At 49.1% G+C, this 25,199-nt stretch overlaps 1 protein-coding gene across 1 annotated transcript in view; it reads left to right on the forward strand.

Moving 5' to 3' along the window:
- SFXN5 (sideroflexin 5) overlaps positions 1–25,199 on the forward strand; it is a 97,407-nt gene that overhangs the window by 63,338 nt on the left and 8,870 nt on the right. Inside the window, exons 11-13 of the mRNA XM_027660540.1 lie at positions 1,754–1,869; positions 3,950–4,035; positions 13,995–14,112. Of these exons, the coding sequence (XP_027516341.1) occupies positions 1,754–1,869; positions 3,950–4,035; positions 13,995–14,112 (320 nt within the window). The remainder of the gene's footprint in view (positions 1–1,753; positions 1,870–3,949; positions 4,036–13,994; positions 14,113–25,199) is intronic.

Here is a 25,199-nt window from a genome sequence, read left to right on the forward strand (position 1 = left end):
CACCAGGTCAATGAATCCAGAGAAGCATTTTGGGAGCTTCAGGTCTGGCCACCCCATCCTGAGTCTCACAGGAACCTTGTGCTGGTGCATCCTTGGCCAGAGCATCTCCTCTGACGTGTTTTTTTTATCCGCTCGGTTTTGATTGACGAGTAGAAGAACGGGGCATGTGAGTGTTAAAAAAAAAAAAAAAAAAACAAAACACCAAGGTGGGGGGGAGGGGAGGCTAAACTTTCTTTAAATGAACTGCCTGTTTGCTTTTTTATCTGGGATTTTAAGGAGCTGAAGGGTTGGTAACACAGATCTTTTGATAGATGGGGAGAGCGGTCCCGTAGTTGGAATATTGAAGGGAGAGACAGAGTGTGCGTGTGTGTATGTTCCTCTCCTTCTCGAGTGTAAGGAGCATTTGTCACCACAAATCATCCTTGATTGCAGAGAGCTGTGTTCATATAGGGCTCACCCACCCACCACCCTCAAAAAATTAGACATTTGTTATATGACATGAGTTGAGATTAATTAGCGAATATTAACCCATCAAGCAGCACAGAAGCACATTTTTGGAAAGCGGTGGTACTTGCAGCAACAGTGGGTTTGGATTAGTTCTGGTTGGAAAGTTTGAGGCGAAATGTGGTGGTGGGGAGGTGCTGGAAAATGCCAGTTTATCAAAGCCCAAAGTTTTGGAGGAATTAGCAGCTTTTCCGGGGAAGAATTTAAGGAGCGGCTGAGCCCCGAAGAGAGGCTGCACCTGCAAGGGTGTTTCTCAACCCCAGCTCTTAATACATCACTCGAGGAGCAGGATTTGGGGTCATCTCGAGGCTGCAAAAGCCACAGGGTGGGCAAGGGAGGGGTCAGAAAGGGTCCTGGACCTGCTTCCAGCTGTGCTGTGAGTGCAGGGCAGAGACTGGGAAATGTCAGGTGGGATAAAGAGCTGTCATTGCTCAGAAAAATATTCATAAAGCAAAGAAACGGGTCTGTAATTCCAGAAAATGAGCCCATGGAGCCCTGTCCACCCTAAAATGTGTGAAATCACAGAATCATGGGATGGTTTGGGTTGGAAGGGACCTTAAAGACCATCTAGTTCCAACCCCCTGCCATGAGCAGGGACACCTTCCACTAGATTTTCCACTAGTCCTCCTGACTATTTTTCCTTATTTTCCCAGAGCAGCTGTGGCTGCCCCATCCCTGGAAGTGTCCAAGGCCAGGTTGGATGGGGCTTGGAGCAACCTGGGCTAGTGGAAGGTGTCCCTGCCCATGTCAGGGGGATGGACTAGATGGCCTTGAAAGGTCCCTTCCAACCCAAACCATTCCATGATTCTATGAAAATCCTTTATTTAAGAAGAGTGCTGGTTTGGGAAGGGCACAATCCCACTCTGGGATGTCCCATTAGAAGAGGCAGCTGTCCATCAGCAATTCCTGATTGGCCAAGCCCAACTGGCCACTCAGTTCAAGGACCTGTTTTGACTTAGCAGGAGGAAATATCTGGTGAAGGATCACCGGGGAGAGGGTGGGAGGATGTGTGAACACCAACACCTGGAAATGCTGGTAATTTCCTTGTATCAACACATTTCTGATTGTTTTACAAGTAAAGAAAATGATCTTGGTTATTATTCTCCTGTAAAGAATCCCATCTTTGTCTTGGGATAAGAGCAACTCACAGAAACTCCTGGGCAGATTGGTGGAAGGAAAGGAAGGAAAGCTGAAGGAGCTGCCATTGGGTGTTGACCAGGGCTAATCATCCTGCTTTTCCCATCCTCAGCCAGTGCCAATATCTGCAACGTTGTCCTGATGAGGCACACAGAGCTGGAAGAAGGAATTGATGTGTTGGACAACAACGGGAACATCGTCGGGTCTTCCAGAATTGCTGCCAAACACGTACGTACCTGGGGTGTTCCTGGTGGGCTGGGACTCTGCTGGATTTCAGGCTCCACAAATCCCACAGGTGTAGGGATCCATGGCTGGAAACAGATGAGCTTTGCCCCTCATTTGGAATGTTCTGGTGGACACGGGCTCGTGTCGTGCTGGCGAATTTGGGGACTGATCTTGGTGCTTTGGGGGGGCACAGACTGACATGGGGAAATCCTCTACTACCCTGATGCTTTCACAGGAAATCTTTGTGGGAACTTGCCAGCACTTCCTGTTGGATGCAAAGCAAACTTATACCTTTTTCTAAATTACACCTTTTTCGAAATGAAGACCACTCCGTTTCCGAGCTGAGCAGCTTTTTAACCCTTCCCACGTCAAAACTGCCCTAAAAGTTGCCAAGCAGAGCTTTGGGAGGGCAGCCAGATGTTTTTTTACCCCCAACACCTGGGTTGTTTTCCCTGTAACCTACCCCCAGCCATCTACCTGGAATTTTTTCCCTTTTCATCCCTTTCCTGCCTAGTTTTGTCTCCTGAGCATCATCTGATTGTTTCTAAGTGGGCTTTAATCTGAAATGTAAAGCATGTACCCAAGCACACGCCCAGGCAGAGGAGTTAATAATATAATGCTTGGCATTTCTCTCCCTCCTTCTGTCCAAGGCTCTTAAGGCACTTCATAGACAGCAATTAATGTACAGATTTGCAGTCCTCGGCGAGAAATGGGAGCTCTCTAATATCTCTCCATATTGTTGTTTAACAGGGAGATTAAAACAATCTGTTGAAGGGCTCAGGGATACTTATTTGAGCCAGTTTTCCTCACTCATATCAACTGGCTTCGGGTCCCAAGTTCCCCTCTCCATCCTGATGGTTGAGGGGAAGGCAGACAACAGGGGAAATAAATATTAAAAGGGAAGGTGCTGTAAGGGCAATGTAGGTGGGGTTTAAACTTAAAATTTGGGAGTTCTGAGAACTTCTGCTCAGCTACTGTGGAATCCTAGGGCTTCTTCCTGAGCAACTTAGTACTGGGTTTTGTTGTGTGGGATTTGGCAGATCCTTTGTGGAACACCTTGCACCTCTCTAGGGGGTTGTTGTGAGTGAAGGGTCCCAAGGACCTCATGTGGATGTTCTTGTGACATGGAATTGTGGAATGGTTTGGGTTCGAAGGGACCTTGAGGACCTTCAGTGCCACCCCCTGCATGGGCAGGGACACCTCCCACTAGCCCAGGTTGCTCCAAGCCCTGTCCAGCCTGGCCTTGGACACTTCCAGGGATGTGGCAGCCACAACTTCTCTGCCCAACCTGTGCCAGGGCCTCACCACCCTCACAGCCAACAATTCCTTCCCAGTATCCCATCTATCCCTGCCCTCTGGCAGTGGGAAGCCATTCCCTGTGTCCTGTCCCTCCATCACTTGTCCCAAGTCCCTCTCCAGCTCTCCTGGAGCCTCTTTAGGCCCTGAAAAGGGCTAGAGGGCAATTATCTGTTCCTCTGAAAGATCTTCTCTAGCTTTCAAGATATTTTATGTATCTCAAGCTGCTTTGTCTCTCCCAGTGGAGGGACAACTGGTTGGATGCTTTCCTGGGAGAGGAGAACCCCCTGTGTGTTACAATACTTCACAACAAACCACCAGTGATAAAAAACCAGGAGCAAGTCTTGGAGCAGGCACTAAGGTTCTTATTCCCCCAGCATGGAACTGAAATCAAAACTCAGTTGAGGGAGGAATTTTTGAAGCTGCTGCCTGGCCCACAGTGAGATATTTCACCTCACCACATCTCCCAGGCAGCTGTTCTGCCTTTCTCTTCCTCCAGGAAGCACCAACATGTTGGTGTAGGAACGTGATGGGATGTTTGAACATGTGAAATGAAATCAGGGAAGCTCTTGGGTGCCTGTCTTTATTCTGCTGGGTCTGTGACCGAGCGTGGAGGGCAAAAGGGACGTGCACAAACAGCTACTGGCAAAGCTGAAAGTGTGTGTTGGTGCTTTCAGTCACAGGAGAAACACAAGAAAGACCAGCCAGGGCATTTCTGAGCCCAGCAGGTACATCCTGGAGTTTGTTTCGAGTGTCATGGATCTGTTTGTTTGTTTTCCCTTCACAGGCACTGCTGGAAACAGCCCTGACCAGAGTGGTCCTGCCCATGCCTATACTGGTTCTACCTCCAATTATCATGTCCGTACTGGAAAAGTAAGTGTTGGGGGTGAAGGGAGGATTTGCAAGGGGAAGGGGTAAAAGATCCTCAGTGGGTGTCATTCGCTGGTGTTTTATAGAATCACAGAACTGTTTGGGTTGGAAAAGCCCCCTCCAACCATCCCCCAGCACTGCCAAGGCCACCCTTGCCCCCTGTCCCAAAGTGCCACATCCACAAGGCTTTTAAATCCCTCCAGGGATGGGGACGCCACCACTGCCCTGGGCAGCTGTGCCAGGGCTGGACAGCCCTTTCCAGGAAGGAATTTTCCCAGTATCGGACCTAAACCTCCCCTGGCACAGCTTGAGGCTGTTCCCTCTCCTCCTGTCCCTTGTTCCCTGGGAGCAAAGCCTGACCCCCAGCTCCCCCCCAGCTCCCCTCCTGTCAGGGAGTTGTAGAGAGTGACAAGGTCTCCCTTCAAAGTCCACCAAAGACTTTTTTTTCTTATTAAGATTTTATTATTCCATCAGTTTGGACCACTGTCAAAGCTGTTAAAGTGTTACATGATTATTTTAAACCATCTCCCTGACCACCCCCAGGCAGTTCAAATCTCCCTTTTCTTTAGGGTCAGTCAGAACCAAAACTCTCTGAATTCAGTGGAAAACTGTCCATGAATTTTCAGTCCTGCACTTAACAAACATCAGAGCTGCCATGTGGGGTCATACTGAAGGTCTTGCCTGGTGTCCAGCCAGAGATGGGGAATGTAGAACCCACCCTGTGCCCCAGAGGATCAGCCAAACCCTCCTGGAGCTCTGGCAGCCTTGGGGCTGTGCCCACTGCCCTGGGGAGCCTGGGCAGTGCCCAACCACCCTCTGAGGGGAAGAACCTTTCCCTGAGATCCAACCTGAGCCTGCCCTGTCACAGCTCCAGCCATTCCCTGGGTGCTGTCCCTGTCACACAGAGCAGAGATTGCCCCTCCTCTGCCCCTTGGGAGAAGCTGCAGACCCCGATGAATGTCCCCTCAGTCTCCTCTTCTCCAGCTGAACAGCCCAAGTGGCCTCAGCTGCTCCTCAAAGAAGAATAAATGCTTCATAAATTCAGCAGAAATTGGTTTTCCATCACCATTTAAACCATTATCTCTCCTGGCAGATGTGTCTGTGGAGCAGCAGTGCCTGGACGGGGGGAAGGAGAGGGCAGTGTTATTATTTCATGCCCAGTTATCACAGAATCATGGAATAGTTTGGGTTGAAAGGGACCTTAAAGACCACCCAGTTCCAACAGGGACACCTTCCACTATCCCATGTTGCTCAGTTATCTCACAGCAGAGGTTTTAATAGCTAAACCCCCAAATTTCCCCATCCATTGGCCTTTCTCCCACCGTGCTTTCCAACACCTCGGCATTTCCTTCATCCCAGGGATTCTCTGAACCTGTTTGGAGCCGCTGGGTGCTTGTGGCTCCCGAGGACACCCATCAGCGGCTCGTTAGGTGTGAACGATCCGTGGGGTGGGGATCCCCTTCCCGGCCTCTGGAGACCGATTATCCCACTGAAAGATGGGGATGCTAAAGGACCTGCTGCCTTTGTCCCAGCGTTGAAACTGGAGGCTCTCCTTAAACAAACCTGTTGTTAGTGGCTCGAGTGACAGAGTAAATAACAATTAGTACGATTAGGGAGTGACCCAGACCTTTGGTGAGCTTTGTTTATCCTCGTGGAAACACCCTCGGGCAGTTTTCTCTCCTTCACAGAAGGGTCGGGGCTGCTTCTGTAAATTCGGAGGCTGATTTTGTAACATGTAAATTTAAAAATATAGATACAGGCTGGTACCCCTCCAGCACCCAGAGCTTCTCACCAGTATTAATTTCTCCCCTGGCCTGCAAGTGGGGAGAAACAAGGCAACAAACCCTATTTTGGAAACTGTAAATTCAGCTTTTTCAGTTCTTTTTACCCAAAATATGCTGGTTTCCTCTCTTTTTCAAAGGGACTGTGGTGATTCCCTTCATCAGGGCACAGTCTTGGCAACACTTTCTGCAAACCAGAGCTGGGAGGTGTTTTCTGGAGACACACAGGGATGAGGAGTAGATTCCAGCCCCTCCTGGTTTTGTGCAAACCGTTGGATTTTCAATTCATTCTCCTCCTTGGCAAAATCTCTTTCCTTCTCTGAGACCCTTTGTCACCCACAGGGTCCCCCAGGCCATGATCCAGCAGCAGGACCTGCTGGGAAGGTGCTCAGGAGTGATCATTCCTTCCCCTGGAGTAGGTTCCTCTGGAGTACCTTACTCAGGGCTTACTCAAAGTCATAAGAACTGAGGTTCCCATCTAACCACCCAAAAAAGATGCACATGAAGGACAAACCATTTTATTGCTTCAGAGGATCTTTGCCATTCTGGTTATCAACAGATAAAACCCTTTATATGCAAAAATACTGTAGAAAACTGGTCCCTGAATTGTTAAATCATTGTCTCTGAGAGGGAACACTGAGGGACCATCCTGGGTCTTCCTAAGCATCCACAAGGTTAAGTAAAACTGAGAGTAAAATTTCACCTGGCACAAAATAAAACCGAGAGGAAAATTTGCTTTGTACTTGGGAGCAAAATAAAACTAATAATAACAATTTTTTCTACTCGGGGTTTTCCTAAATTCCTATATTGGTACAAGAGTTTTACTAAATGCACCCGTGCTCTGGGCAAGCCTTATCAAAACTGGTTTTTATCTGTGGACACACAGGAGGTTCTCCTCCAAAAAAATCCTCATTTTAACTAATGGAAAGACTTAATTCGGGTTTTGGAGAGAATGTTTTCCTTCCCAATGCAATTCGGTGGATATAAAAATGTCTGGGCACTGCTTTTGCCTGCCTGAATTCTCCCCAGAGCTTCGTGCCTCCTGTTTGATTTTCCATCAAATATCTTTGGATTCCTGGAAGGCTGAGAGTGAGAAACAGCAGGGATAGGGAGTGGGGTGTGGTTTGGACACGCTGGTGGAGGTGGTGGTGTCCCTGGAAGACATGGCAGCACCTTTGGGACGTGGAGAACATCCCTGTCCATCCCTGAGGGATTCACAGTGCAGGTGTTGCCTCACAGATCTTTTAAGTGGTTACTGAAGGACACAGTCAGAGGTAAAACCTCATTTTGGGAACAAAAACGACTTGGAACATTTGGGGAAAAGTTTAACTTTTTGGATTGAGTGGGATTTGAGTTCGGCCAGGGCGTTTTCCATGGGAATGACATCCAGGCCTGCATTGTCCATGTGTTTATAGGAATCCTTACAGTGTCTATAAAGGAGAAAGGAGAGTGTGATGGCTCATTATTTGGAGGCTGGAGAGCTGGAATCAGAAGTTCAATCTGGATCTTCCCAAGTCATTTGCATTTGGGATTGTGGGGAAGGATGGGAGCGATTCTCCCGCCTTGCCTTGGAGCCTGGCTGGACATGAGTGACGTGCTGGGGGGAGTCTCACCCCTCCAGGAGCCTTCTTTGTGCTCCCAACAGGGGTTTTCAGATTCCTGGAAAACTCCCTCCCTCCTTTTCCCCTCGGCATTCAAAAAGTTTATTTTAAGTGGCCAGTTCCTGGTCGCCGTCTTTCCACTTGGATCCAGGTCTTTCCTCTCTCTCAGCCATCTCTCCATCTGCATGTTTTAACTCCCCCAGCTGCCTCTCTCGTCTCTTGTGCCATTTTTTTCAGCTCTCTTGGCTCCTCTCATCTCTTTGCCTGCTGTGTATTTTAACTCCCAGGGCCGCCTTCTCTGCTCTCCAAGGAATTCAATGTTACCTCCCACTGCCGAGCTCCGCAGCGCTCCATTCTTTCCCCCATGTTTCATGCATTTCCTGCTGCTTGGACGCTCTGTGGAAGCAGTTAACATATAGAATCAATGTTTATTTTGAGCCTGCATATGCCGTGCAGGGAACACGGTGTCAGTTATTTTGTGCAGATGTATTCTCATTGAAGTTTTATAAATAATGTCCCCGTTGGCAAATCTAATGGGGAAAAACAGCAGCTCCGCGGCGTCGGCGAGGTGGAGGCGACTCCTCTTTGGGATGGGGCTGACGGTGGGAATTCATTAGTGCCCCCGTGTCACAGGGATGTGGGGACAGCTGCATGAAGTTGGACTTCTCATCCCTGTTTCCCGTGAATCCTTTTGTCTGGTTGTCACGACGAAATTTGGGAAGTGGAGCAGTTTTCTCCCGTCCGTCATCCGAGACTTTTCCAGTAGTCTTTGTCCAGCTTCCTGCTCCTTCCAGGCTTAAAACCCACCCTGCAGCTGGTCTGTGCACAGACACTCCAGGTTTGTGTGAGTGCAGCCTCAGGTGCCCCTGTAGGCTGAGCTCTGAGGTGGGAGAGCTCAAATTTTTGGCTGGTGGAGAAGCTCAGTCCGTCATCAACATCTGCTGTGGCCACTTCGAGTGATCTTTGAGTGGAGATTGAAGGACAGGAGCCCTTCTTACCTCCTTATCCTAAAGCCTCTTCTCTGCCTCGCAGAGAAGACCTTCTTGGAGGGTCTGAAGAGCAGCAGAAGGTCCAAGAGCTCAGGTATGTTAGGCTGGACTAGAGGAGTTAGGCTGGACTAGAGGAGGCCCTGGAACTGTCTGTGCAGTGTTGGTGGAAGATAGACAAAGCTGGAACTGTTGGCAATGGGCAGGAGCTGACAGAGAAACGGGGAGCAGAACAGTTGTGCCCATGAAAGAGGAACATTTCTACTCTTTTCTTCATCTCCAGATCATCCTGATCTTGTGGCAGAGCTGCCAGAGCATCCTCAGGCAGCAGCTGCCAGGGTTGTTTTCCTGTAAGGCTCAGAAAATTAGGATGCTCTCAGGCTGGATCAACATTCCAGAGCTGCTCTGGCTTAGCTAAGTCAGCCTAACCACAAAAAATGGATTTTCTTGGGGGACAACCAATGCTCAGCCCACAGTTTTGTGTTGCTGGAAGGGCATTTTCTTCAGCTTAAACCATGTTTTTCACTTCAGAAACGTGCATGAGGCAGGAGGCCCTCTTGGCCTTCATTTTCTTGACTTTTCCCTGGAGATATTCTCCTTTTGACAGCGTGTGCAGGATGTTTCCCAAAGGTGCTTTTCCTCCAAAGTCTCTCCGTCCAGCTAAACCCTCGCTGGATTTTGTTGTGACTCAACAGCTGCCAGCAGTGACACCTTAAACTGCTGTGGCTGTTTCCAGAGTAAACATTGAAACTGCTCCTCTAATTATGTCAATCAAGCTCAAAAATCCCCCAACCTCACTCGCTCTGCATCTGCTATGTCCTCTGGAGGGGGCACTGAGGCTGGAGCCAAGAGCAGGAGATGCTTCGTGGTGAGGACAGTGGTGACCTGACTGGGTGGGACAGCAGAGGTACTGGTCACTGGGAGAGCTCAGATTTCCCCAAATGACCCAAAATAACAGAATCAGAGAATCCCAGAATGTGCTGAGCTGGAAGGGACCCCCAAGGACCACCCAGTCCAACCCTCAGCCCTGCACAGGCCCGGCCCCAAGAGTCCCCCCCTGTGCCCCAGAGGATCAGCCAAACCCTCCTGGAGCTCTGGCAGCCTTGGGGCTGTGCCCACTGCCCTGGGGAGCCTTGGCAGTGCCCAAACAGCCTCTGGGGGAAGAACCTTTGCCTGAGATCCAACCTGCCCCTGGCCTGGCACAGCTCCAGCCCTTCCCTGGGTGCTGTCAAAACAAGTGAGGAAAGGTCAGGAACACCCCGTGCAGAGACCTGACGGGCTCTGGGAGGATCTCAGCAGAACTGAGGTAGTTTGAGGTAGGACAACCACCCCAAACTTTGTTGGCACATCAAAGATGGGGCATTTTGAACCCTGGGCTCTGAGGAATCTGGGATACCTCGGGATACCCTGAGCTCCAGCCTGCAGCTCTTCCCGTACCCCGCGGCGTCCCCGGCGTCTCGCGATGTCTGCATTAGCTTTGAACCTGTTTATACCAAACCCTCCCCAAACCCCAGAGAATCTGTCAGCTGGGAGGCTTTGGTTGACTCCTGTCATATTTAGTTTAGCATCTGACACCTCCTCCTAGACAAATACAGCTCTGGTTCACTGAACCCGATAACTCCTTTTTAGTACAGCGACTGACTTCCATATGGAATAAATTACAGTACCTCCTGAAAAACGCCAGAGGCAGCTGCCAAATTATGCAAAATTTAAACCACTAATGAACAATGTGATGAAAGTTGAATGAAGGTGTATTTACAAGATCTACAACACACTGTCTCAGCGGAGCAGATGTACTGTCTGTACAAGCATGTGAGAGTGTGTGTGTGTGTGTGTGTGTCTGTACCTACGGACACCCACGAATATTCCAATACCATCCCTGAGGTCTCTCTGCTTTAGGTGGATCCATGTAGATTCCCAGTGTGTTCCTGCCTTTTTAATGTCTCCCAGGTAAAATTTGTTGTAAAGGCAGATCGCAGAAAGAAGAGGCATTAGGGTGGTTGGAAGGGGGTGAAGAAATGGATCTTTAAGGAAAAAAGAGAGAGGAGGAGGGAATTGTGGCAAAAATACCGGTTCTTTGCTGTCCAGAGGTCCATGTGGAAACATGGATCACTTGTTTATGAGGGAGACAAACCATGGGTGCCAAGAGTTTGGCTTCTAGTTGGGAGCAATAAGATATGCATATTAAAGGAGGCTTCAAGAAGGCTGGAGAGGGATTTTGGACAGGGGCCTGGAGGGACAGGAGAACAGGGAGTGGCTTCCCACTGGCAGAGGGCGGGGTTAGATGGGATACTGGGAGAGAGGCCCTGGCACAGGTTGCCCAGAGAAGCTGTGGTTGCCCCTGGATCCCTGGAAGTCTCCAAGGCCAGGTTGGATGGGACTTGGAGCAACCTGGGCTAGTGGAAGGTGTCCCTGCCCATGGCAGGGAGATGGGATTGGATGGTCTTGAAGGTCCCTTCCAACCCAAACCATTCCATGATTCTATTGTTTTCCTGCAGTTTTCCAACCCAGGACCTTCTCTTGGTGCAAACTTTAATCCCATGTTGTCCAGTCTGAGCACCAAGGTTTAGTTCTCCACACCCTGGCTGGTCCTGACCTGTGTGTGTGGTGACAGCCCCTAAAACCACTGTTCTCGTGCCAAAACAGCTTCAATTCTTCTGCAGAATTACTGGTAGGGGAAGAGGATATTTGCTCTTGTGAATACATCAGGCTGCTGCTTCTGCTTTTTGAATATCTCTGGAGGTGTTCAGGAGTTCAAGTTTTAATATCTCTGGAAATACTCAAAAACCATCTGGACACAATTCTGAGTAATGTGCTCCAGGGAAATCTGCTCGAGCAGGGATGTGGGACTAGATGACCTCCAGTGGTCCCTTCCAACCTTACTCACCCTGGGATTCTTTAGGCTTTAGAAGATACCAAAGTTGGGCTGTCAGGGGGATCTGAAGGTCCAGATCTCCACCTGCCTGATCCAGCCCTTTGGCAGAGCACACAGGACAGCACTGTAAACTAAACCCCCCTTCCACAAACAGATATTAGTTTTATTTATTTTTAATCTGTGCTGATCCTCTGCAACTAAACCCTTTGGAACCATCCAGCGGGGGGTTAATGGGTGAAAAGAGGGGTTTGGATTGCAGTTGACAGCCACCAAAACGCAATATTTAACTTCATATCCTTCCCAGATCTGTGTTGGGAGCAGAGATCCCGGGGACAGAAGAAAAGTGGACCTCTTGACTAATCATGAGTCATTTATTCTGAACCGCACAAATTTTAGAATCCAAATCCCAATTAAGACATCGCACTACATGTGTTAATTAGCCCGCTCTCCTTTTTTACATCAAACCATAACTCTTCTTAATTAGGAGGTTGGCCCTTGTGATTTGAACTGGCCTGAGCTGGAAGCACCCCTGGAAGTCACACCTGGGGGGCTGGACCGAGGATCATTTTAAATTGGTTGGGTTTTCACTTGGGTGATTATGAGGTGCCCAGCAGGGCAGTAATTACAGAGGGTGCGGCTTCCAAATTAAGATGTCAGAGGTGGTGTAAGCAGCGATGTCTTGGTTCTAAACTGTGCTCCAGGGAGGCTCGAGGGATGCTGGTCCTCTGATTGTCTCAGCGAGGGCTCTCATGGATCACAACAGCTTGAGCAGGAGGATAAATCAGTTCCAGGAGCTGCCCCTCTGCATCCCAGGGATAATCACAGCTTATCGATGGCAAGTCTTGAATGGTGCGTTTGTTAGCGTGGAACAAGGTTTTCCTGCTTTCCTCGCTCGGCCAAAATCCTTCTGGGCTTCTGTGAGAGCATTTTAGATTAAGATTGTGCTCTGTGCAACAAAGAGAAGCGAAATATTGGAGAACAGAAGCTTGGCTTTCACAGCACAAATTGATAGGATCAACTCCGTCTCGATGGCTTATTAGTGAGGAGCTGAGATATCGGAGGAGTTAAAGCTCTGGATCGTGTTTTCCCTCCCCGCTTCCCCCAAACCTTCTCGAGATGGGAGACAGTTTTCAGCAAGCAGTGCTAGCAAAGGGCGAGGAGTCTGAGTGTTCAGACACACAGACAACGTGGAGCAGGGTAACGAGTTCCCACACATCAGCTGCTCCCTCGGAATCCGTCAGGTGCGTGTTTGGAGCCGGCGCCGAGCGCGGAGAAGACGGGGGCTGGGGGGAACCTCTGATCCTGCTGCGGCTGCACGGGGAGATGGGACTGCAAAACCCCTTCAGGTGTGTGCCCTGAGGTGGGAAGGGGTGCCTGGAAACCCTGTGAGTGGCACACGTTGGGTTGGGAATGCTTGTGAATCCCCAGTGGTCACCACAGAGGTGTTCAGAGCTCGGTGTGATCTGGTTGTGCTTTCCTGTACCCCAGTGGGAAGGGATTAACTAGGAGATCGTAGGATCATGGGATATCCTGAGTTGGTAGGGACCCTCAAGGATCAAATCCAACTCCTGGCCTTGCAGAGGACACCCCCAACAATCCCACCCTGTCCCTCAGAGCGTTGTCCAAACAATCCTTGAGCTCTGGCAGCCTTGGTGCCATAACCAATCCCCTGAGGAGTTCCAGTGCCCAACCACCCTCTGGGAGAGGAATCTTTTCCTGATATCCAACCTAAACCTCCTCTGACACAACCCCATGCCTTTCCCTCAGGTCCTAAATGACCCAGCAGCAAATCTCCTCACTCTCTACATTCCTCATACACGCTGAATATTCAAAAAAACTCACCGCCAAGTTTTCAGTTTATATTCCCATTTTTTTCAGGTTGGTAGGAAAAAAGTTGAATGACAGGAGCCCTTTTGGTAAATAGCTCCAGAATGAACCCCTCAGGAATTATGTTTTTCCCCTTAGCATTCATAAACTGCCTGAGGTCCTATATCCTGGAATATATTTAACACACCACCTTCTCCCTGCTAAACGTTGTCCCAGTTTTTGGGTGTTAATTGCATCACAAGGGTCACTTCTCGGTCATTTTGAGAACCTGACCTTGCAGGTATCTTCAGGTGTTTACTGTTAACAAGTCTTGAACTCATAAATATCCCCTGGGAAGAGCAAGTGTTAAAACATCCTTATCACCCAGGCTGCAGATGTTGGATTTTTAACAAATTAAGGTATTTTTGTCGACTTTACTGCTTTATTACCCCATTAACGAAGCCGTGTGTGCCTTTTTCAGCTGGCAGGGCTGACAAAGTTCCCAATATCTCTCAAGGACCTTGGTTCCTTCTGCTCACTCACCATCAGCTCCAGAGCCTGAGTGCAGGTGACACCCATGGGTGGCCCCCACCCCAGGGTGAGGTGGTTTGAGCTGGGGGAAGAGTGTGGGGGTGAACTTGTCCATGACCTGCTAAGAAAGAGGTGCCCATCCCTGGAAGTGCTCAAGGACAGGCTGGACGGGGCTTGGAGCAACCTGGGCTAGTGGAAGGTGTCCCTGCCCATGGCAGGGGGTGGCACTGGATGGGATTCAAGGTCCTTCCAACCCAAACCATTCCATGATTCTGCAAAGGAACCAAGACCAGTGGGTCTGGGTGGACACCAGCGTCTGTTCTGACGATGCCATGCACTCACCTGGTCTGTGAACTGGTCTAACAGAGCCTTTCCTTTCCAGAACTTCCCTGCTGAGGTCCCGTCCCCGGATGATTCTCCCAGTCCAAAGCCTTGTGTGCCTCGCTGCCTTTGGCCTGGCCCTCCCCTTGGCCATCAGCCTCTTCCCACAGATGTCCGAGGTCAGTACGTGTCTGGTCACTGCAGGGGGGTGTCTCAGGGGGGGTTACCAACACCAGGGCTTGTTGTGCCTTCCTCCAAAACAGTCTCATTCCTGTGGGAGGCTCCTCCAGTTTTTAGCCAAGTCTGTTCCTTTTTTATTCACTCAAGTGCAGCTTCGCCAGGCGGGTGAAGGCCCCTCTCCCATCACAGTGGTGTTTCCTTGGGGTCAACACAGTAAAAACAAGTCTTTGTCCATGAAGCCAAGAGCCTGGACCACCCATTTGATGTGGTGTACCTTCCCAGAGCTGCCTTTTCATCTTCTAGTCTGGCTCTGGGAAGACCCAGCCTGGGGGTGAACAGTAGAAAACCAACCAAGGAAACAGGGAGTGACTAATGAAATCACTTGTACCAAGTTAGTTGAACAAATAGCTGAGGTGTGTTTGTTTCCAAGCCATTGATTTTGACCATTTGGTGTTTGGAGCTTAAAGATTGTGAATTTGTACATTATCAGGGAAGGTCATTATTCTAAAGTGATAAAACCTCTCTCGGACAGAGCAGAGGACTTTGCTGGAGTTCTCTTTGTGTCAACTAGAACAGTTGATCAGAAATTGCTATCAGTGTCTCTGTTGCTTAATTCATAATTTTTCAGTCTGGGTGGGTTTATCCACGACTTCCAGCCAGGGAATCTTGTTGTACACTTCTCTGCTGACTGAAAAACACGTTACAAATTCTCCGTTGTCCTTCTACAGGCTGAGATAAACCTGTCCCTTCATCTTCTAAGTAGCTGAATACATCTCAATCTTGGAGTCTCTTGCTAAAAGACGTGTTTTCTGAAGCTTTAATGATTCATATGGCTCTTCCTTAAACTTTTTCTAATTAGTCAACATCCTTTTTGGAGCACTTCCATAAGAACCAGACACAGTATTCCAGAAAGAAGTTGCACAAGTACCAGTTGCAGGAGCAATGTGATTTTCCTGCTTCTCCTCGGATTCATATATCCACAGTTTGTTAGTCATTTTGGCAGGAGCTCAACCTTAGCTCCCTGGCCATCAGCTTTTTGCTCTGATCCCAAGTTCTGCTCAGAGGGTTTTGGTTATGAAAGCCTGAGGAGGTTTGCCAGGTCTTGCACCTGCTCAAGGTACGTGCCTGGAGTATGTCCAAAGTTCCTGTTGGAAGGAGATTTGGGGATAGAACATCCCTTATGCTGCCTTTTCATGGAATCATGCAACCACAGAGTTTTTAAGGTTGGATTCACCATCCCTGGAGGTTTTTAAAAAGAGATTGGACGTGGCCCTTAGTGCCATGATATAGTAATTGGAGTTGGATCAGGGGTTGGACTTGATGATCTTGGAGGTCTTTTCCAACCCAATCTATACTATGATACTATGATACTATGAAAAGACCTCTGAGATCATCCAGTCCAACCATTCCCAGCACTGTCAAGGCCACCCCTGACCCATGTCCCCAAGTGCCACATCCACAGGGATTTTAAACCCCTCCAGGGATGAGGATCTGCCCTGGGCAGCTGTGCCAGGGCTGGACAACCCTTTCAGTGAAGAATTCCTTCCTAATATCTAATCTAAACCCTCCCTGGTGTAATTTCCAGGGAAAGGAGTTTCACCCACCATCAGGTGGCTGTGGCATTTCCTGGGAGGTCTCCTCTCAAGATAGTCAGGGAAGTAAGACCACAGGGGGTAACACCAACCTCAATTACCCCAAAGGTGACACCATTCCCTCAAAACCACAGAATCACAGACTGGTTTGGGTTGGAAAGGACATTAAAGACCACCCAGTTTCATGCCATGGGCACCTTCTACTAGAATTTTAGCTTGATGGGTGACAGATAATTCATCATGTGTGGTGTCTGATATTACAGCAGGGAAAACTGTGTGGATTTTAAGAGCTGAATGAATTCAAGCCCACGAGGAAAATGAAGGTCTGGCTTGCTTGAGAGGATATTCAAATTGCAGGCATCAGGCACCACTGAAAGCGTTCAGCATCACTTGAAAATGACCTTCTGAGAGCAGATGAAATGTTATCTGCAGTGTAAACATGAATCAGCGCTGATTAGGAGATCAAACACAGTGAAGTGCTCTCTGCCCACGCTCCATGTCAATGAAAAGAAACCATTACAGCTGGTGCTTGAGCTCATTATCTGCTGGGAGCTCAGCTCTGCTCCTTTGGAGGGAGCTCCGTGTGCACAGCTGGACCTCACATCTGTTGATGCCAAGGAATCGGGTTCTCCGTAGGCAGCCTGGGCTGATCTGTGTTAGAATCGTGGGATCATGGTTTGGGTTGGAAGGGATTTTAAAGACCATCTCATTCCATCCCACTGCCATGGGCAGGGACACCTTCCACTAGCCCAGGTTGCTCCAACCTGGCCTTGGACACTTCCAGGGATCCAGAGGCAGCCACAGCTTCTCTGCCCAACCTGGGACAGGGCCTCCCCACCCTCCCAGACAGGAATTCCTTCCCAGTATCCCACCTAACCCTTCTCTCTGTCAGTTTGAAGCCATTCCCCTTGTCCTGTCCCTCCATCCCTTGTCCCAAGTCCCTCTCCAGCTCTCCTGACTGGAAGGGGCTCTTAAGTTCTCCCTGAAGCCTTCTCTTCTCCAAGTGAACACCCCCGGCTCTCTCAGCTTATCTTCCCATTATGTTTCCATTTGTTATAAGTGTGTGTTTAAAGGATGTTCCTTCTCTCTTTAGGGGTTTCTGTGGGGATGCTCAAGTGAGCAGAGCAGGTGGAACAACCTCTCCAGATCCATTTCTTCACAGTTTGGGATGGGAAACCCGAGTCTCCTTGCAGGAAGCATTTCTCAAACCGTGTGACCTCTTGGGTGCTCATCCTTGGTCCATGAACTTTAACAGCCTGACTTGATCTCGGAGGTCTTTTCCAACCTTAATAATTCCATCTTGTCAGATGAGGAATTTAATAGACTTGGAGTGTTTGAGCAGTGATCTCTGGGTGTCTGTGCAGGTGTCAGTAGGTCTGCATGTGTTTGGTGTCCCCACAACCTCGGCAGGTGAACACAACATGACCCAGATGCTGCTGCTGTACTGAGCAAATTATTAACAATGAGGTGGAATAGGCCTGTTCTGTCCCAAAAATATGATCATGGTCTGAGCACCAACCCCTTCAGGAATCGCAAAGGAGCCAAATTCTGCCCTTCATCAGGCATTCATTTTCCTTTTTCCTGAGTCAGGGAGCAAAACCAGAAGCTGATTTGTTATTAAGGGCTTGTTTTAGATTGGCTGTGTTTGATTCACTCTTCTAAAGGTGCTCAAACTTACCATTAATTTTCAAGCAGAATTGAAGCCTTGTAATAGACTTAATAACTTTGCTAGATAAATGATAAATGCAGCCACCTTATCACAACAGCTGTAGCTGCTCTGGAGTTATTCCTGTGTTCAGATGACCTCAGAGAAATCAGAGTTCAGCTCTGGTTGCAAACAGAGACACTGATATCAGGCAAATGAAAATTCTGGAGGCGAACAACCTTCATGTGCCGGGAAGGTTAATGCATCCAGATCTTCTCCTGGGTCGATGTTTAGTGTAGGCAAGACCTTGGTTTTGTGCAGATGAAATTCCACTTTGGTTTCTGCAGCGGGTGCTCCAGAATTACAGCTTGTTTCTGGACGTTGTGGGTTTGAAGATCACCTCGTAAAAATAAACCCATCAAGACGTGGATCTTCGGGAATACGCTGAGAAACGCTCCCTTCATCCCAACATAGTGTTAACTCCTGTACCTAAATGCATCAAATATGCATTGAGTAATTCGCTGCTGTTAAGTTTAGGAGAAACATGTAGTTAATGCATTTAGCCCACAACCTCCAACTGCCTCCCATGCCCCCCGGGGAATCTCTTCTCCAACCGCCTTATCCTACAGCATCCCCACTGACAACTCCTACTCAGCTATGCACTGCCAATGGAAACAGCTGTGACAGTTCCAAACTGAAAATGGGACTTGTGCAAATGAAATTCAGTGTAGCAGCAAAAGAAAGAACCACGGGGTTTGCTCCACTGATTTTCCCACCCTTTGGTCCCCGCTCGTCCCGACCGTTCGTTAGGATTTGCAGGATCCACGAGGACGTGGTTGGAACTTCCCACTGGCTGCAAACTCGCCTTGCCCCGTGTCCAGTGGGATTGTGTTAAAGGAGGATAAAGCCAGGTGAGAAATGGAGCTGGAGCAAGAGCTGATGGAAGAGAAGCCCTTCCAATACCTGCAGTCCTGAGGTGCCCTCGCCGTGGGTGAAGTTCAGAGGGTGTTGGGCGCTGGTCAGGGCAAACCAGACCATCTTCTGGAATCTGATTTGGGCCCAAAGCCTTTTCCTTAAAAATAATCTTCCTTTTGGATCTCCAGGACAAGGGGAATAAACAGCCTAAAATCCAAGGCTGAGCTATTGTTTTCCAATCTGTTTTAGCCTTCATCTTGTTGGCAGGCTGCTTTAGAAAAGCAAAAGGTTAATGAGCCAATGTGCAGTGGGATTATTGCAGTAAAGATGACAGTGAACCAGTAATTACTAATTAGATGCAGTTTAACAGGAGGAACAAGTGAAATCTCCTCTTCACCAACTGTCAATAATTAGCAGATTTGGTGAGGTTGAAATGTGTCCACAGTTAAAAGGCTGATTTTTTAATGAAATGGCACTTGACAAAAGAGCTGTATGGAGGTCACAGCCATAGCCCTCGAGACGCTTCCCCATACCATACTTAGGAGGGAAATCAGATGCAAGACAGCAGGGGGTCCCCATGAAACCACTTCTCCCTTGGGATTGCATTGCAGGAGCAGGGAGGGGGGGAGGGGAGCAGGAGGGATTCTCTGCAGTAATTTTGTCCAAGTTGGATGAGAAGCGAAGGGAAGGATTTGCCAGCTGCCATGGGGAAAAATGTTTGAGAAGTGAGAAGTTCTGTGGTGTTGCTTTGCTTCTGGGCCTGAGGAACAGCTTCCCGGGAGTCTGGTAACCCGGGAGCGCCGGCCAACGTCTACCCTTGGGATGGATGGTTGGTCTTGGAAGGAGCTCCTCGCAGGGAAGAAGCGGCACGAGGTCCTGGCAGGAGGTTGGAAGCTCAGTGGGATGTGTCTCCCAAAGACTGCAGAAGATTCAAGCTGTGCCTGGAGGGTTTGGTTTCCCACTGACACGCGGGCGACGCTCCGTCGTTGACTTGGGAAGCGTCAAGAGGTTCATCTGAGGTTCCTCTCCTGTGCACTGATCCAGCTTCTCTTCTGGCACAGCAACTGTTGACATAGGCAGGAGTATCTCTGCTTTCCACATGGACTTAAAAAGGAGAAGTCATCTGTGAGAGCTTCTCTAATGCTTATGAAACTATTTGTTTGAGCCCAGGATTTAATGACAGTGAGTGGCTGAATACTGGCGTGGTTTAAGTAGGGCTTGAAAGGAAACCTGTGGTGTTTGGGAATGTGTTGGGCCCAGTTCTGACCTTCAGGTAACATAGTTCTGCACATGGGAGGGTGGGAGAGGAGAAGTGGTAGAGGAGGTGAGCTTTGGAGAACAGCAGACCTGGAGACCAAGGTATTTACCACGAGCTCTTTTTGTGATAAATCCTTCCCTGCTCCAAATCAAATCACAGCCTTGGCTGTGAATCTTCCTCAGGTCACCAGAACAGCTCAAACCACCGTGGGACCAGTCTTCAGTACTTGATTCTGTCTCAGGAGCTCGTTCAGAAGCAGAGGAAACAGCCTCAAGTTGTGCCAGGGGAGGTTTAGGTCGGATATTAGGGAAAATTTCTTCCCCATAAGGGTGGTCAAGCATTGGAACGGGCTGCGCAGGGATGTGGTGGAGTCCCCACCCCTGGAGGGATTTCAAAGCCGTGTGGATGTGGCACTTGGGGACATGGGTCAGTGTGGCCTTGGCAGTGCTGGGGAATGGTTGGACTCGATGGTCTTGGAGGACTTTTCCAACCTAAACAATTCCACGATTCCATGAAGAGATGGCACCTCAGCCCTGCAGCACAACCGGAGTCCTCACCACCCGTAGGTCCCGAGGAGGTGCTCCTGCACTGACTGCTGGACAGGGAAGGTTGGGCTGAAGCTGCTCCCAAAGGGGTGAGCAGTGAACTTGAACCCCACTCTGGGCTAAACAGCCAATTTCTGGGAAGGTTTCCAGCTCCCTTGGTTTGAGACAGGAGTTATTTTGCCATTTGCTTCCTCCCTTCCTCTCCTGCTCTCACCATCCCTTGAAAGCACCAAGCAGGAGACGACGTGTTCCTGACTCAGCCCCACCTGCTTCCTCCCCTTGCTCCCCCTGGCAGCCTGGCATCTGCAGAACACCTTTCCTGTCAAAGCAACTAGGAAAAAAAAAAAATAAATATCACAGCAGCTTGTTTCCTGTGCTGCACATTCCCTCAATTCTCATAGCAACTTTGAGTTTCCCTCTAATTGTGCTGCTCAGGAAAGCTGCTGCCCAGGATCCTGCTGGCACACAGGGTTGTTGGAAGTGTTTAGGAGGGCCTGGGATGGTTTGGTTGGGTTTCTGGTGGTGCTTAGGCTTGTAGAGAGATGTGCCAGGAGCTGGGAGGGTCTTCCCAGAGGATGGCAATGAGCTCTTGTTAATCATCACAGGAACTGTTGGTGTTATATTCCTGTAGGTATCCATGGACTGTTCCCAATCCATCACAGATCTCCTGTAGAGGTTCTTCTACCAGGAACAATCTATCCAGTGGGAGATGTCCCTGCCCATGGCAGGGGGTTGGAATGAGATGGTCTTTAAGGGTCCCTTCCAACCCAAACCATTCTGGGATTCCATTTTATGATTCTATGACATGCTCTTGGCCCGTGATCTGCCCCAGTTCCTGCTCCCACCTGGAGTTTCCCTCTCTCTGGCATCATCTCCAGTGTGACACCAACAGAAAGAAGCCTGAAACTGTGTTTGCTTTAGAACCTGCGAGGTCAGCCCACTCTCCATGCTACAAACTTCCATGTCTACACGGTCACAGAGCTTTTTTGGGGAACTCAGGCATGTTGGAGGCAAGGACAGAGGCAGGTTCACGTGCTCCAAACCTCCTTCTCGAGGCACTTTAGGGCATTCCTCAGTTCCTAAACCCATGAGGAGAGAATGTCAGGCTTAGCAGTCCTCTCCTCCACTTCCAGTGGTGCTTCAGCCTGAGTTGCTGAACCAACAGCCACCAGCCCCCTCCTGCTTCAGGGAGGGCTTCAGGTCAGTGCTTGGTGTTTCTGCAGAGAACTTCTACAGACCAAATGACCCCAAAGTTCCAGATAGTACATGACTGGGGCATTCTTGTTCCACCCAAGTCAGGAAAACCCTCAAATTTTCATGTTTGTCTCATAAATCCTCACTGCTACCACGTGATGCTCTTTTAGGTTCCTTTTCTGGGACTGTAGCAGATGGATGGGGAAGATGCTGCAGCCCAGTAGCTTCCTTCTGACTGCTCCACCTGGATGCAGCAGCACTTCCAGATGCAAATCCATGGGTGGTGATCTCACAGAAGCTGCATCTGCCTTGTCCCAGGGTCACCTCCCATTTCCCAAACTCATTAGTTTGGTTTTCGTTGCGTTTCCCTTTTCATTCATGTCCTGGCACAACTGAAACTCCTCTTGACCCGGAGAGAAGGAACCAGTTTTGCAAAGCAAAGAACATTTCTGGATCATCTCCCCTTTCCATGTGTTTTTTCCCACTCTTCTTTCTCAAAATCAAGGAATTTCCTGTACCTACTCACTCCCCAGTGGGCTGGAGTTGGGAGATCTCAGTCACACCTGGGAGCAAATGTCTTTCTTTCTTAGGATCACAGAATGGTTTGGGTTGGAAGGGACTTTAAGGACCATCCAGTTCCAACCCCCTGCCATGGACAGGGACACCTTCCAGTTGAACACTGCCAGGGATGAGGCATTCCCAAGAGGAAGAGGATGGATCTGGTCTTCAGGGGCTGCACCATCACTCCTTACAAGCTCCTGGGAGACTCGGGGTGGTTAAATTTACAACTGCTCAGCCCGTTTGCACCTCCCAGTGCAATTATCGGGCTCAGTGACATCTCTGGTCTGGGGGAGGTCACAGTGAGCAGAGCTCTGATTGATTTGGAGCCCCAGTCTTTGTTCTCACCTTCCCTGTCTGAGGGGCTTTGATTTGTGGCCCAGCTGGTTTTTGAACCCGCTCTTGAGAGCGGGCCTTTGTTTCAGGACCAGCGGCCGCCGGGAGTCAAAGGGGCTGAAAACTTTCCAGGATCTGGCCTTAAAATCTTAACCTGGACCAGCAGGGCTTGTTCTTGCTGGGAAGCACAGCTTGAACCAAACTGCTCTTTGTGGTCATCCGGGGTGGGTGTGGGAGAAAGGACCCCTTTGTACTGCCCAGGGGCTTCGGCAGCGGTGTCAGACAGGATCTGGTTTCATGTTTATATCCCTGTCCCTGGGATACAGGTTCAAGTATGTAAACTATCTCTGCTGCAAGCACAGGCTCCTGCAGGTGTGTGGGTGCTGGTGGGCATAAAAAAACATTCCTGACACCATCTCTTTTGAGGAGTCTTCACCTCCTGATGGCTATAAGCCATTAGGAGTCAAAAGAAAGAGCTGACATCCGACAACTCCGGATAAACAGCTAAACATTAACCCTTCAAGTGGCTCGAAAAACATACTTAAAAGGCTCTTTGTGGAAAGAAGCCATTTTTTTGCGGGCCTGTTAATTGCTGTCTTTCTTCGGGACACCTTTCAGCAGCACCTACTGTAAACAGAGCGGCTCCTCCCGCAGCACTTCCCCCAAGGATTCCTGCCCTGCCAGCCCGTGGAGGTGGAGGTGGCCATCCCTGGCTGCTCCTGCCCTCTGCACTCCTCCTGTGGCTCCTTGGTTCTGCTGCTTTATTCTTGTCCTGAAAGCCAAGTCCTTTCCCCTCTTTCTGCCAGCCCTCCCTGACAGCTCAGTCCACTTTCTCAGGATATCACAGGATATCCTGAGTTGGAAGGGACCCCCAAGGATCATCAAATCCAACTCCTGGCCCTGCCCAGGACACCCCAGGAATTGTTAAGATCATAAAAGACCTTTATTATCGTCAAGTCCAACCCCTTTTGGTCACCAGCAGCCTCTTTATTTGGTGTAACCGGGTTCACCCCCAGCTCTTCCCTGGTTTTTTCCTGCCTTATCCCTCTCGTGTCACACAGGGTTGGATTTGTCCTTTTGGGCATATTTGGAGATGGTTGATTTGTCTCATCTGCAACAACTTGTACCTAAAGCTACTCCAAGAGATACAGGATACAAAAGGAAGGCGACCTGTTGTCCAGACTTGCCTGCTTGTGGCAGAAAATGCCTTATTAATCAAATTTCATGTGTGTAATTATCTGTAATTGCTTTCTAAATCATTTGGCTCCAGCAGCCTGTTCCTAGTGGTGCTGTTGGTCTGGAAGAGAAGGAAGTGGGCTGGAGGCTGGAAATCCCAAGGAACTTGATTAGCTGCATTAAAGCAACAAGGGCATCCCTAAATCCTGCTCTTCCATCATGCCCTTCCTTCTTAACAGCAGGAGGATTGCAGGGATTGATGTTTTCACCAAAGAGCAACAGATAATTTCCTCCTCCACAGAGCTGCTTGAGGATTAAAATTAAATAATTGAAATATTAAAATACCCCATTTCCATCAAAAGGGGAACTTGTCACGTTCATAATGTCCACATTTAAAATCAGGAGTTTTTATTTCTTTTAGAAGGGGAGAAACTCCCAAATGTCTCTGTAGATGCTTTTCACTCCAGCAAGGAGCAGTGATCATAACTGACCCCTGTGATTTTGGGTCATATTTGAAGTGGGCTGATGACTTTTCCCACCAAGCAGTTGTCTTGAGTGTTCCCCCCAAAAGTCAGCATTGTGTGGGGTTTCTTTCATGAGGCCAGGAGGAAGTTTCTTTTGCCCTCTCCTGAAGATCCTTCCCCGAGGAGTCCAGCTGACCTGAGATCACAACAATTCTGCTCTGGTACCAGCCTAAAACATCCACCTTTCTGGAGCTCCTGTAGAAATGAATTTAATGTGGCAAACTGAGACTTTAATCCCATGGTCAGTGACCTCCTACACATGAGCAGACCTTCTCCAGAGTGGAGGAGAAAAGAGGAGAAAAGGCATCTTAGGTCCTGAAAAGGCCTGTTGTCTTTTCTGATCAACCTCTTTTCTCTGGAAGACAGACAGCAGGAACTTCTTTTTTTTTTTTTGGTCTTGCTATTTGAAGTCTTATGGTTTCAAACCTTTATTTGAGATACCAGGAGGGTTCCTGTGGGGAACTGGAAGGTTAGAGCTGGTGTCCTACTGGTGGACTGATTTGGGGGCTGGAGCACAGCAGGGGAACACAGATGTTGAGCTGCTCTGCTCCAGGACAGGCAGGGACACGCAGGGAATTGGAGTTCCCTTCCAGCCTGAGGTGTCATGTGTTATTATCCCACCTGCTGACACTGTTGTCATCACTCATGGACACAAACAGGGGAGGGGAGCTCACTGCCATGTGGGAGATTCTCTGCTCCAGCTTAGTTGGGCTTTAGCCTAAAATGCCATGTTTCCCTTCTCCCCATCTGATTAAAATCCTCATGGGTTTGCACATTATTTTTCTCCAGAGAACCTGTGATGTGATGATTTTCAGCTTCTGAAGCTGAAATTCAAGTCTGCCACCCTCGATTATATCGAATCATAGACTCGGGCTGGAACAGACCTTTAAGGTCATCAAGTCCAGCCATTAAACCCAACACCACCAAGTCCACCACTAAACCATAGAATCATTTAGGCTGGAAAAGACCTTTAAGATCACCAAGTCCAACCATTAACCCAGCACCAAATCCACCAGTGAATTAGTGGATGCTGCAATCCCATAACCGATCCATAAATCCTTCAAACTCTGCTTCAGGGCAGAATCAGTTGTTCCCATTTAAGCTGAGGGGCAGGAACATCTTCGTCCCTGTATCTGGAGTCTCAAAAAGCAGCTGCACATCCATATCCAAACATCTGTTGAGCACAAGGAATGTTCCTGCTCCTCTCGCTCCAGGAAGCCGATGGCACCCGAGGTGCTGCTGACACTTGGATTCCTGCTTTGCTAAAAAGCAGTGACGTGTTCAGGGGACAGGGCAGAGGTGTCAACAGATGTGAGAGGGTGTGAACAACTCCAGCAGCATCC

The sequence above is a fragment of the Corapipo altera genome, unplaced genomic scaffold (assembly GCF_003945725.1).
Source record: "Corapipo altera isolate COAL_440 unplaced genomic scaffold, ASM394572v1 295, whole genome shotgun sequence".
NCBI classification, from domain to species: Eukaryota; Metazoa; Chordata; class Aves; order Passeriformes; family Pipridae; genus Corapipo; species Corapipo altera.